Raw genomic sequence first — 14,149 nt, forward strand, 5'->3', positions numbered from 1 at the left:
GGGAGCTCTTCTTAATATTTTGACACCAAAATCATGTCGATACACCTTACCGACTGCGAGTAAAGCCACCCACGCTTTAACTTGACAGACTGTATCTTAACATTGAAATTTTAATGCAGAAAGCCATATTTAACTCTCACTATAAATGCCAAAGAAATATTTCTTCAAATAAATAACATGGATATTTAATATAACAACATATTTCTTCAATCTAAAGAAATATTCAATTGAAAAAAATTACGAAAAATTAATGAATATTTGATTCAAAAAACTAATTTCTTCTTTGGAAAAAATGTTTATTTGTTACGAATAATTTAATTCCAGTGATAAATAAAATATAAAGAAATAGATATTTATCTAAACACAATATCCCATTGTTCTAAATAAATGCTTCATTGGTATAAATGCATGAACTCTTTTCTTTTTGAAGGATTTATTTCATCAAACAAATAATTATGACATAATAATAATATTAATAGTTACTTAAAAATTTCAAACGAAAAACATTTTTCTATAGTTATTTCGTTATTTAAATCCCTGCAACTCACATTCATCATTTTAATTGTGATAAATTATCAAAATTATAAATTAAATTAAATAATATTATTTTCTCACTAAAAAAAAAAGAATTTTTTTGAACAACTAAATGCATTTATTTCTTAAAATTTACATGTTGCGATTGCGTCGTGGTCATCGCTGTGTACTTCACCCTCGAAGGACACGAGTTCGATTCCTGCTGGAGGTGGACTTTTCATCTACTTTTTCTGTTTCAGCTTCATCAAGATTTTAAATTTTCTGAATTGTTTAAATTAAATATGTATAATAATAACAATGTTAATCATAATGTTAGCTGAAAGAATCCAGTTGAAAATTTAAGTAAATATGTACTACATCCGACAATCTGTCGGATATTTTTTTGCTTCAAATGTTAACTTAATCCTATTGAAATTTCTTTAACTGAAATAAATAATTTTTTCCATCAAAGTTCTTCTTTTATTTGCCTCAAATAAATATTTTTTTGAAAATAAACGGGAGTTTCACTTACTTCAGCCAAGTAAAATTTATTTGATACAAGTAACCTTTTTTTCAGTGTATCATAATTATAAGTAGAGGAGAGTACTCGAATATGAGATATTCTCGTAATATGAGAAAGCGGGGTATCAGCTAAACTAAGAGACCTACTCTGTTGGTTTTATCACTAACTTGTAGCCCTTGAAGAGAGAGTAATTTCGTGATATAGTCCATTTTTCATTGGGCTTTTAAAGATTATAGGCGAACTTTTTGTGAAATCGATGGTGGTCTAGTTCGTGGAAGGGAATTCTTTAAACCCTATTTATTATTCATTAAATATGTATTTAGCAGTAAAGTTTGCCTGGAGTAATGGGGATTGAATAACTAAGTAGGAAAATATCGATAGTGTTGAAGTTTTTCATTGTACAGGTCAGGCATAGTAAGCGCATAGTTGCACGGTGTGGTTCTCATAATATGAGATACCCGTGGTTTTTAGAACACTGTGGCTGCGCGGGGGAAATTGGTTACAAAAGTGTTTGTGAATACTGCAAAAACTAAGTATATCTAAATAGCTGTAAATTTATACTTCGGAAACATGGAATGAAGTTTTTCATTAAAAATAATACTTTATTTTGCATTTGATTAGCTATTTCCTGGGGTATCTCATATTATGAGAATAGTTTGACGAGTTTGAAAAAAGCACTTTTTTACATTTTTTGTATTTTCAGCATAAAAAAATTTTGTAATAAAATTTTTTATTTGAGCTCCTTATGACAAATAAAATTTCCTTTAAAATGACTTATATTACTTTTAAATTCCGTACATAGAATTCCGACAATCACGCCAAACAAAGTTGGTATCTCATATTTGGGTACTCTCAACATATTAAAAAAAAATTTCACACCGGAACCGAAGTCGTGAACGACGCCGGAAACGACTTCGCATCCGGTCCCAAATTCCGATCTAGTTTCCGGCGTCGTTTACGGTGTAGTTTCCGACCTCGTTTCCTGCGTAGTTCTCGGAGTCGTTACCGATGTCGTATACTACGTCGGGTTTTTAGATAGGGTAACACAATACTCTTTCTTCTTTTCACAACTCGCATTATCTCTCCAGATACACTGAGCCCGAAGTATATGTTTAACAATCTATGTAGGCTTGGAATATCTCTTAAGTAGAGACGTCTTGTCGATAAAATCCTCGATTCAAGAAAAATATTTTATCTTTTAATCAAAGGATGCATTTTTTTATTAAAGAATTACAGTCAAGAAGGACAATTATTGCTCAGAATCAAGAAGATCTTCACGTGCGGGCATTAGTTTTTTTCCAGAAGAGAAGCTCCTCAGAATATCTCGAGGTTGGCTGTTGTTTATTTTACATTCTCAGTAGGCGTCTTAAAGCTCTCATTAACGTGACTCGTCACCTACCGTTGGCATAGAGAAGAGGTCGTTCTCAGGGCAAAATTAGCTCTGTCAATATTTGCGGTGCAATCAGCCCGCTTTGAATTTCTACTCTCTTCTATTCATCTTGAACCGCCTTCGACACCAATTGACTTCTCCGATCTGTATCTATTTTTCTTTGTTACTATTATACTTCCCTGTTTTTTGTAAAAAAAAATGTATATGAAACGAAAATTTCTTCTGTTTAATAGCAATGAAAGCTATTTATCCGCATTTACTGAATCTTTATATACACTGAATACTCTCCTGCGAGGAAATTCTTTTTTAATTATTTCCACTTGCAAGAGATTATGGATTATTTACAAACGTGCATTTATTGCCTGTTTAACTCCAGGGAGAGCAAGCAAATAATACTCGCTATCGCAGAGGCGATTTTAAGTTTTAATTTAAAACCGTGTAATTAATTTCACTAGGAATTTATCCAAATTAATTCTCTTTAGGGAAAGCAGATTTTTAATATTTTCCTCTCTTCTGAATATTAAACAATATGGATAGAATTAAGGGCATGCTCTTCGGTGACCACGTCACCAAACTAGTCCCCAGTTGTGAACATTTTTTTGGTGTTCACTGTGTCCACACGGATTGAAATATCGTGTTTAAACTTTGACAGATGAAATAAAAAGCACTAAAGAACGTTTGTATACATCAATATATTTGTAATTTTAAAGAAAGTTTATTTATAAATTGATGAAATAGGATATTACCATTTGAGTTATAGCACTTTTCAGATCATTTTTGGTTTGATGCATTTCAGATTTTTTGATTCGCTCATATTGAGCACTGACACCAATTTTAGACTAAATCGTATAAGCCTTGAAAAAAATTAATATAAGCAATCAAATTTGCACATTCATTGCAAATCAACAAATAAGTATCTTCACACACGTAACCTGTCATCATTTTTTGGGCATTTTCAGCGATTTCTAGCGGAGAAAAAAAGAAACTTAGAACGGCGATAAAGTCGAGATAAAGTGACTAAGTTCGTTCATGAAATTTTTGTGTAGAATGATTTTCATTTTTTTTGCTCCTAACAATAAAAGATAAATTTCAAATTAAAAACATAGCAACACCAGTAATGTGCTAAAATTAAATTTTCGGAGTTCCACAACCAACTTCCATAATTCTGGACGTCTAATTTTTGACGTTGAATCGATCAGCTGATAACTTTTGTTGACAGTGAACCAACCGGCGGGACTCAGCGTCGGACGTACCTTGTCTTTTGCCACTGGGCGAAATTTTATTTTTATTGGTTTTTTTATTAACTTAAAATCCATTAGAAAATTTCAATTATTTTCTGAATATGCACATTTCTTAAGATGGGACTTGGCATTTTACTAGAAAACATTCTTCGTAATTATAAACATTTTGATATATACAAACGTTCTTTAGTCCTTTCTGTATAAACTTCCTAAATTCTGAACACGATATCTCAATCCGTGTGGACGTAGTGAGGGCCGAAAAAATTTAAATCATTTCATTCTTTACACAGAAATTTCATGAACGAACTTAGTCACGTGGTCTCGACTTTATCGACGTTCAAAGTTTTTTTTTCCGCTAGAAATCACTAAAAATGCTCCAAAAATAATGATAGGTTACGTGTGTGCAGATATACTTATTTGTTGATATTCAACGAATGTGCAAATTTGATTGCTTATATTAATTGTTTTCAAGGCTTATACGATTTAGTCTAAAATTGGTGTCAGTGCTGAATATACGCGAATCAAAAAATCTGAAATGCATCAAACCAAAAATGATCTGCAAAGTGCTATAACTCGAATGGTAATATCCTATTTCATCAATTTATAAATAAACTTTCTTTAAAATTATATACATATCGATGTATACAAACGTTCTTTAGTGTTTTTTATTTAATCTGTTAAATTTTAAACATGACATCTCAATCCGTGTGGACACAGTGAACACTAAAAAAAAATGCTCCTAACCGGGGACTAGTATGATCACGTGGTCAATAAAGAGCATGCCCTTAACGAGAGCATTTTAAAAAATACCTTTTTTATGAGTATAATTTAATTTGTAAGCTCCCTACAATGTCTAACGCTAATAGATCGCTTGTTTTGTAACATAATTACAAAACATTATTCAGAATCTAATTTTAGATATAAAACAGTTGATATGAGATACCCTTATACATTGAAGCTTAAAATACTATATACTATATAGATGGTAAATAACACCGTCAAGATTAAATAAACCACCCTTAGACGTCAATAATGCTTATTTCCATAGATTAGTTTTTGACCCATAAGAATCTCTATGTCAACTATTTTATATCTAAAACTAATTATTGGCCTAATTTTTTTTGACTATTTCAATTGAGATGAAAGAAATATTTTTATTCTAAAAATCGATAGATTGAAAACGGATTTTTTTGTTCATGAAAAGGGTGTTTTTTTAACTTTTATATAATTTTTCATTGTTATCTTTGCTAACAATTTTCTACGATTGAAAATAATTTTATCCGTGATGTAATTAAATTTGAATTATTAACGTTTGGGGGTGCTTTAGCAGGCTTGTTAGCCTATATCTGAGTTGACACTGTTTGGAATTTTGAGCAGTTGTAAATAGCCGGGAATTTTTTTGAAAATCGAAATTTTGTCTTTTTTTTAACATTGCAATAAATGTCGTTTTACAATTTGAAAAAATTTATTTCGAATTGTGCTAATTGCTATGAACAATGGCCGTTAAAAATTCAAAGATGATTTTACATTGACATCAGATTTTAAAGTTAATTTTTCGTTCAAAATTGGATGTTCCTTTTATAATAGGTATAGGTATATTTAATCATTTAAAGCATATGTTGATGAAGGTACGTTCAAATAATAAAGTATCTTTCATATATTTAATATAGTAATTAAATAGGATGTGTATAGATACTAGCATATTACTTCACTCATTTGACAAAACATAACTAAAATAAAGAATTATATTTTTAGTTAAGCCAGCTTCACACCTTCATGACATGGATGCTATATTCCGTTTTCATAAATTCATGAAAATCTCGTTTCTATAAATTCAGAAAACATTTATATCACACTTCAGGTAATAGGGGTGAATAGATTTTCAATGCTATCTTAGTAGGGTAGCAATTCAAATCGCTCACACAAAGAAACATTTTTTATAAAACATCAATTTCGCACATCTTCAGAATGTGTATTTTCCAAATTCGTTTTCAAGAAGATTTTTTTGTTCTATAATGCCTTCACTTCCAATCGGTTCTGCAAAAGAGGTGTTTACTTTTAAAATTCGAACTTCAAAAATTCGCTTTTCGAGAGAAACTTAGTTAAGTTTAGTGAGTTATAATTATAATTTTTGACCGCAAAAACCGGGATGCTTTATTCAGGGTTTTCCTACAATTCAAAGAAAGTCTTTTCCATTCGCAGCAAGAATATCTTATTAAATGAAAAAAGCGTATTCATCCTCAAGTCATTGTTCATTCCTGTCCCTTGGTAGCGGAAGTGTTGCGAAAAATATAAGAAAGCATTTTCAAGAGAAAAATCCTTTTTCTCCACAGGACTCCGAAGGAGACACTCCGTTGCACGATGCAATCTCGAAGAAACGAGATGACATGTTGGCTCTGTTGTTGGACCATGCAGCAGACATCACCCTTACGAACAACAATGGCTTCAACGCTCTGCACCATGCCGCACTCCGTGGAAACCCAAGGTGAGTGGAACGTTTTCGATGTGACGGGCTTGCTTGCTTTTGTCCGGAAGCGTTTAGAGGCTTGAATATCTCGATTGTTGGTGCAGCATTGGTTAAAATCCCTCGCGAAGTGTGCTAGATAAGAAGCATCTTCAAATTCTCCTACCTTTATTCAACATACTCCAAACTATCTGTCTTCAGCAGAAAATAATTCCTCAATGTGTCAATCATATATTTTGCATGCAAATAATATAATACAGGCATTATATATCATCCCGACAATGTGAAAAATTTATGTTGGAAACTTCCACTACATGTATTGGAAGTTTATTTTCAAAACGTAAGGTAACGTTACAATACATAATGTTATTTTCCGAATACTGGCATTGGTATGGTACCTCACATGTATTGGAATTTTATCCACGGAGAAAAATGGATGTTTAAATGTAGATATTCAAAGGGTAAGATTGTACCACCTAACGTGCAGATATCCATACCAAAGAACTACTATCTTTTTGATATGTTATGGGTAAAAATATTTGTGTGTTAAACTGAAACACATTCAGATGTTAAAATCGTCCGAGCGCATGCGCATTGCGGATTAAAATCTCTCAACTAAATTTGTCGGTTCTATATTTTCGATATCACAATTGCAGAATATTACAATTTTGGAACATTTCAAAAGAATAAAAATTAATGCTATCTTTAATTAAAATTGGATAACGACTTCTATCTGTATACACAAAGGAAGTATGATCTTAAATTGCAGGTTATATCATTATATTGACATAAACACATTTGACAAAATGCTTATAAATTTAAAATCAAATTTTAGTTCTAATAACCTAAAATAGATAAAATCTTAACTGCACATTACATATCATTCGTTTTTCACTTACTTATTGCGTTTGTATTTTTTATTTTGCATTGAAAATATTACACATAACCTCAACTTGACTGCATGTATCATCTGATCGACCATAAATGTAGTATCTCGGATATTTGAGTTAAACATTTTGGATATTCGATAGTAACATCTCACTTTTTAATATCTACAGCTGCTAACTTCAAACATCCAGATTGTTGTCCTATAGTTAAACATCAAATATGTTAACCCTGAAAAACTGGATGTTACGTTTGAACATCCATTTTTCTCCGTGTAATATAAGTCCAGTAGCCCGCTACACTTCTGTATCATACTTGCAGCTGGAGATCTCAAAACTTATCGAAGCGAAAAAAAAGTAAATCATTTCTTAGAACACTTTTTCCTGGCGAAAAAAAGAAGTTTTCTGACGGAGCCAAAATTTTTATTAATTTATTGTATATAACGCGCGTCCTTACGGAATTCAAGACATTTTTGGAATTCACAGAATTTACGGAATTCATATAACGACCGGAATTCCCGGATTTCTTGGAATTAGCGAAATTCATGGAATTCACGAAATTCGAGGAGTCAACGATATGCACGGAATACCAGGAATTCAGGGATTCAAAGAATCACCGGAATTTACGGAATTGATGGAATTTACGGCATTAAATTATTTTTACAGAATTCATAATATTCACGAAATTCACAAAATTCATGGAATTCGACGAATTCACTGAATTCAACGAATTCAAGGAATTAACGCACTTCATCGAATTCAAGCAATTCACGGAATTAATGTAATTTATATAATTCACGGAATTCATAGAATTCACGATAATGATGGAATTCACGGAATTCTTAGAATTCGGGGCTTCATGGAATTAATGGAATTCCTCGATTTTCTTCAATTCCGTGAATTCATTCTTTTTCGTGAAGTACGTGATTCCCATAAATTTCTTCAATTCCTTCAATTCCATGAATTCTGTGATTTCCGTGCATTTTGTGAATTACATAAATTTCGTGAATTCTATGAATTCCGTGGATTTGATAAATTCCATGAATTCCGGAAATTCCTTGAATCCGGGAAATTCTGTGACTTCTTTGAATTCCATTTTTTCTGTGATTTCCTTATGCACAATTTTCGCCTTAGAAGCGCCAGTATTGGAATGCTGGACGGTGACTTTACAATGTGCAATACTTACAGTACATGTACTGCAATATCGTCATTGCAATACCATATTTGCAATTTTACCTTACGCTTGCATTACAGAAGTCTTGTGGAAGTGTCGTAGTATTCCAAACATTTTAACACTGAAGGCATTATATAGAATGCCGGGTTATTTCAGGCAGAGTATGTAATTGAATGCTTATTAAGTAAACTGCCTAAGCATTCTATACATATAATCCGTTGGATTATCATTCATGGAATTCACCACAAATGTATTCGCTTTTTACGACGGCCGTGCCCATTTGTTCACGGTCAACCTGCATACTGTATCCCTCCTATCCAAATTTCCCTTATGCAATCGAAGAACCTCCAGACTGCTAGGTGGAACCTTGCCCAGGGAAACTTTGTACTTAATGAGGTATGAAATACCAAATAGAACTTTTTTTTATTTCGATATTATTAATTTATTATATTAATTTTACTATTTATTATTTTTTTATTACTTTATCATATTAATTTATTATATTAATAAAATATTTAATATTGTATTGGAAATCTACGATTTCTGGAGAATACAAAGATATATTACTTGCTTTGATAAGTTGACAATTAGAATAAATGTACGATTAGAAATGTCCGCCTTAATTTTGTGAAATATGTTCGGAAGTTTTATCTTGATAAACATACGTTTTGTCAAATGATGATAAATGTAGGGAAACTAGGATAAGAGTTGGTAAATTCAGTTACAAAATACCTCATTTTCAGTTGCAATTACGGAATTTTTTATAATACATGGTATTTGAAATTTTCGAATCTTTTAACTTTCTGGGTTCGAACTCACGACACTATTCATACTATTTGACAATATTTGCACAAAAAATAATGGAAAATAAAAAATTCCATTTTGTGGACAAACTATATAGGATACGAAAAAAGATGAAGAGCTTTCAGAAACTTAATATTTGACTATACTTAATTAAGTAGACAATTCAGAATATGAAGACGCATATAAATACTCCAATCTAAAAGAGATCTTTCTGATAAAGTTTTTTTAAAGCATTCCAAATGCAAAGAATAAATAGCTCGCGATGAGAATGTGCCCGCGAAGGACTTAAATTCTGAAGTATACCGACCGGTCAAAGAAAATTTCATATAAAATGTTTTTGATAGATTTATTTATGATTTTTTTAGAAAATTATTTAAAATTCTGATAGAGATTAAACTTTCACCATCATTTTTGAAAATGAAAAATAAATTTGACTTTTTTCAAATATCGAACCTTTTTATTTTTTACAAATAGTTTAGATAGAAAGCAAAAGGCTGTTTCTATAGGGCGCCCAATTTCCAGAATGGGATTTTATATTAGTCTTTGAGTAATCGAATGATAAGTAACCAGATACCATTATATGGTGGGCGGTGCGTGATATCTTTCCAAAAACTGCCCCCCCCCACCCCCCATCACTTGCACCGTTCGATTACTCGAAAACTAATTAAAATGCCATTCTGAACATTGGTGTGCCTATAGAAAAAAGCCATAGCTTTCTTTCTAAACTATTTTAAAACAAATAAAAAGAATAGAAATTTGAAAAAAGTCAATTTCATTTTCGATATTCAAGAATAATGGTGAAATTTTACCTTTTTCAAAATTTTTTTGACCGTATAAAAGATGGCAAAAAAATCTATCGAAAGTATTTAAGATAAAATTTTTGTTGTTGTATGGGTACACTTCAGGAATAATGTCCCTTATGTATAATACCCTTTACTATCTAATTTCTTATAATTTAATGTATTTAATACATCGCTGCAGTAAAAATTAAACATGCTCGTTAAAATTTGCACGAGATGAAGATAATTTTCCATTTTTAACCTTGTTAGGATAATCTTTCAGCGCAAAATCGTTCCATTTTTTCTAGGCGATAATTACGACGCCAGCACTGTTTACGGTCTTTTAATTTCATTAAATTGGCTAAAAATGGCAATATCCAGCTGGCATTTTCTGTGTACTAAATGGATTAAAATAACTTCTAGTTTGTTTCCATTAGTCTGATCTATTTTATATGAGATTGATAAACAAGGACAATCTTGTATTTGTGTTTTCCTTTACTGATTATATGTTTTACCCAAATTTGCTCACGCCAATTACTTTATAATTATTATTCTCCTAAACTCGGTGAAAGCTTGGCCAAAATACGTTAGATTTTTAACCCTTCCAAAATTTACCTGCAATACATTTTAACTCTTACTTTTTATATAAAATGTAACGGTAGCTTATAAGACTGTAGAAGGTAGATTCAGAAAATACAATTTTAAACCATTTTTAGTCGTGTCATGTTGTTTTTCAATTTCTTATGGAAATAACATTTCAGTGTGAAGTGACACTGTCCCTCACTGTTTTCGAAATTGCTCCTTCCCTCGATGCCTAAGTCCCGTATAATAACATTATCTTACAATGATTCTAGAAAGTTGCAGTTTTTCTTAACATTTTCCTCTTTTGGTACAATTTTAAATTATAATGAGATAATGATAATTAATTCAAGTTAAGAAACGTAAGTGTTTAAACAATTTAATATTTTGTAGAAATTGTTGATATACATTGTTGGCTTTAGGTTCAGGTGAATTGAAAACAATCAAGTTGTTTGAAACAATTCAGCACACGATGATAGCCCTTATCAGTGAGTATCATCACTAAATTTGTAAAAAGTACATAATGTCTTGTAGGTACCCAGTTTTACAATTACGGTATTCTTTAAAAAAATTTGTTTAACGAAGTGCGATTGATGAAAATAACATTTACAATGTAGTAGACAATTGTTTGATCTTTATAAACACATTTTTTTAAGTTCTTTAGAAAACATTGCAATCGGTCATTACAGGACACTCATTACATATCAATTTTAAAAATTAAAATTAAAAATTAAAAAAAAATTTCTAGAAACAAAACTTGAGGGAACAAATGGTTTAAATTAAATGTTTCTTGACAATTTGAAATCTCACCACTGTCAAATATTTTTTTCGACAACTTTATATCGAGACAGAAAAGAAATTGTAAAAAGATAACTAATGCGGAGCGAGCGCTGCATTCACACGAATTGCGTTCGTTGTGTTACATTCCTAGTCATGCATATTAATTTTCACAGCAAATCTATTGAAACTTCGAGTTCAGGTAGCTGTAGACCCTACTTGTTTACCTACCTATCTACCTACAATTGTTGTTTTCAGTTCTAGGGCCTAGAACTGAAACAACAATTTGCAACCCTAGGGCAGTGGTCGGCACGCTCTTGCCCAGGGCAGGGTACCCTGCCCTGGCTGTCCTACGACCTACTTTCAGGACAGTACCTGCGAGCTTGGCCAGACAACCCTTATCCTCAGGGGTCCTTTTTTAGAAAATGGGAAAAAAATGTGAGATTAAAAAATTCGTAATTTTGCCATCAGTGACTTAAAACTAATATATTTGGAATCTACGTATTGTTTCGATTCCAAAGACATGTAATTTGTCGATAAAGGTTGAAAATTTGAGAAGTATTTAGTATTACATTGCCTGTAAAGCTGATGTTTCTTGATTTTAAACTCCTTCAAATTTTTAACTTTTCCAGGCAAGTAATATATCATTGGAATCGGAAAAATTCGTAGATGCTGATAATGCTATTTTCAAATCGCTAATTGAAGAATTAAAAGTTTTAAAATTTCCTTACTTTGACATGCCTGTGGACAAAAGACCCTTGCTGGAGTAAGCTCACTCACACTAAGGTACATGAATAGACCGAAAAGTAGTAGAAAAAATGAACTCGGGTGGAGCCTAACCATACCTGAAAATTAAGCAAAAAGTTTGCCGACCACTGCTCTAGGGTTGCAAACGCCGTGTTTCAACCCGCTCTACAGGTACCGTAACTCGAAGTTTCAATAAAGGCGCTATGAAAAGAATAATACTTGCAATTGTAAACCTGTGTACCTAAAAGTTTGAAACATTTTAATTGTTTGCAATTCATCTGACCCTAAAGCCAACAATGTGCTTCAACAATTTCTACAACATTTATTTTTGAGGTCATTAAAATCCCCCAGCGATTACTAAGTTATTATTATTTTTAATAATATTTAATTTAAATAATCTTAGAAAGAATAAATAATAGAGAATAAATAAAAAAACAAAGGATACAAATTTCCAACGCCTCATTAACGTAATGGGAATCGAGAGCTTACGAAAATTTGAACTTCAAATCGAAATGTTTGAGAATCTACGTATATTTACGATCATATTCTCAAATTTGCTAAAATGTCAGGGAGTTTTTCGACCTATTAGCATTTCTAATTGAGGAGGAATGGGCGAGGGAATATTTACGTAGAAAGACAAAGGGATTATTTCTATAGGGGTCCCTGACATCCAGGGCATCGAGCAATTTCTTATCTAGTGAGGGGTAGTGTCGTTGCACACTCTAAGGGAAAGGGTACACAGGTAGTCGTAGAGTAGACAGTAGAGGATAGGACCATAACCCACTTAAAACACTATCAGCTCATTTCTCTAAATTCCTGGAGCATTTTAGGTATTTAGAAAATTATCAAATTTAAATAAAGGATTAGTCTTTATTATGTTCTATAATTCATTCAGAGTTTAAAATTAAAAACGACTGAATAAATCCTTTTTATTAAATACTTTTAATTAATTTTAAGTTTACAAGCAATGCTGCACGGAGAGACTTTTGATATGAATATTTGATTCGTTCTATATGTATAATTGAAATAAAATGTAAGAATTTAGGGATAATCGGGGTACTGCTGTAAAGATTCCTACTATGATAAGAAATGATAATATTTATTTATGTATTATTATAAACTTGAGCGAGCAAAAATTAGTATTCACGTTTAGAAAAAGTCTTCTTTACTGTATGAAAATGGTGATTGTGAAAAAGTGATAATGGTCAATAACAAGTTTTGTAAAACTTTTAGTCAAATGTCAGAATTTTAAGCAACATAAGTTGTAAGAAATGTAAGAAATTTTAGTGTTCTTAAATAAAATGTGTATTGAAATGAGTACCACTAGTGATATCTGCAACAGGGATTTGTGAGAATTCTAAAAGACTATACTAAAAACGCCTGAAAGTTTCTGAGCTATTCCGTCTATAGCGGCACTCGCGACGATCACACCATCTGACCGACTGTACTGGGCACATTACTTGGGATTCCCCGCCAAATCTCTTCAATCATGCATGCGTTTGTAGTGCAAAAATGTTTGTAACTAGTGAAATTTAAATTAAAGTTTAAACTAATTTTAATTGGGAAATTTTTTATTTAAACTCTCAATAATTGACACATATAAAATAGAAGCTTTTAACACTTTTCAATTCAGTGCAATTAAACTGCAAAACCTAAACCTTCACACTTTGATCAATTGAATTGTACAAAGATCTCTGGTTAAAAAATATGAATCCGCGCTATCGTTTTAAATTCTCTAAATTAACACTTATCCTCAACTTCAACTCGCATTAATACAAGTATGGAGAAATGAAACATGTCCATCTCCTAACTCGATAAAAACATTATAAAAAAAAAGTTTTCTTGGAAAATATAGAATGCAATGAATTTAGATCCATTAAAATATATAAGTTAAGACTGATTCACATAGTCTTATTGATAAATCCAGTTAGTCAGTTGGTTATAAAGAATAAAACATCTGATTTGTATTTTTAATCAAAATTAAATTAATATCTTTTAAATTAATTGCAGAACACAAAAAAATAAATACGATAGACCCTAATGTCAATAAAAAAATCGTCTTCACTGTTATGATAGTTGGGTCGATTAAAAAAGATATCTCCAAAAAAACAGCAAAGATATCATCTAACTATATCCAGAAATGAGTACATCTTCCTATTTAAAAAAACTTTAAAAAACGAATTTCCTTCCTTCCAGTTCTATAAAAACCATAACAATAAAAAAATCCCTCTTTTAAATTCAGAAAAAATCGTAAATCAAGACTTCCTCTTCTCC

At 31.4% G+C, this 14,149-nt stretch overlaps 1 protein-coding gene across 1 annotated transcript in view; it reads left to right on the plus strand.

Annotated features, from left to right (window-relative positions):
- Nucleotides 1-14,149, plus strand: part of LOC117180591 (E3 ubiquitin-protein ligase MIB1-like) — a 191,450-nt gene that overhangs the window by 158,075 nt on the left and 19,226 nt on the right. Inside the window, exon 9 of the mRNA XM_033373084.1 lies at nt 6,001-6,152. Within this exon, the coding sequence (XP_033228975.1) occupies nt 6,001-6,152 (152 nt within the window). The remainder of the gene's footprint in view (nt 1-6,000; nt 6,153-14,149) is intronic.

The sequence above is a fragment of the Belonocnema kinseyi genome, chromosome 9, assembly GCF_010883055.1.
Source record: "Belonocnema kinseyi isolate 2016_QV_RU_SX_M_011 chromosome 9, B_treatae_v1, whole genome shotgun sequence".
NCBI lineage: Eukaryota > Metazoa > Arthropoda > Insecta > Hymenoptera > Cynipidae > Belonocnema > Belonocnema kinseyi.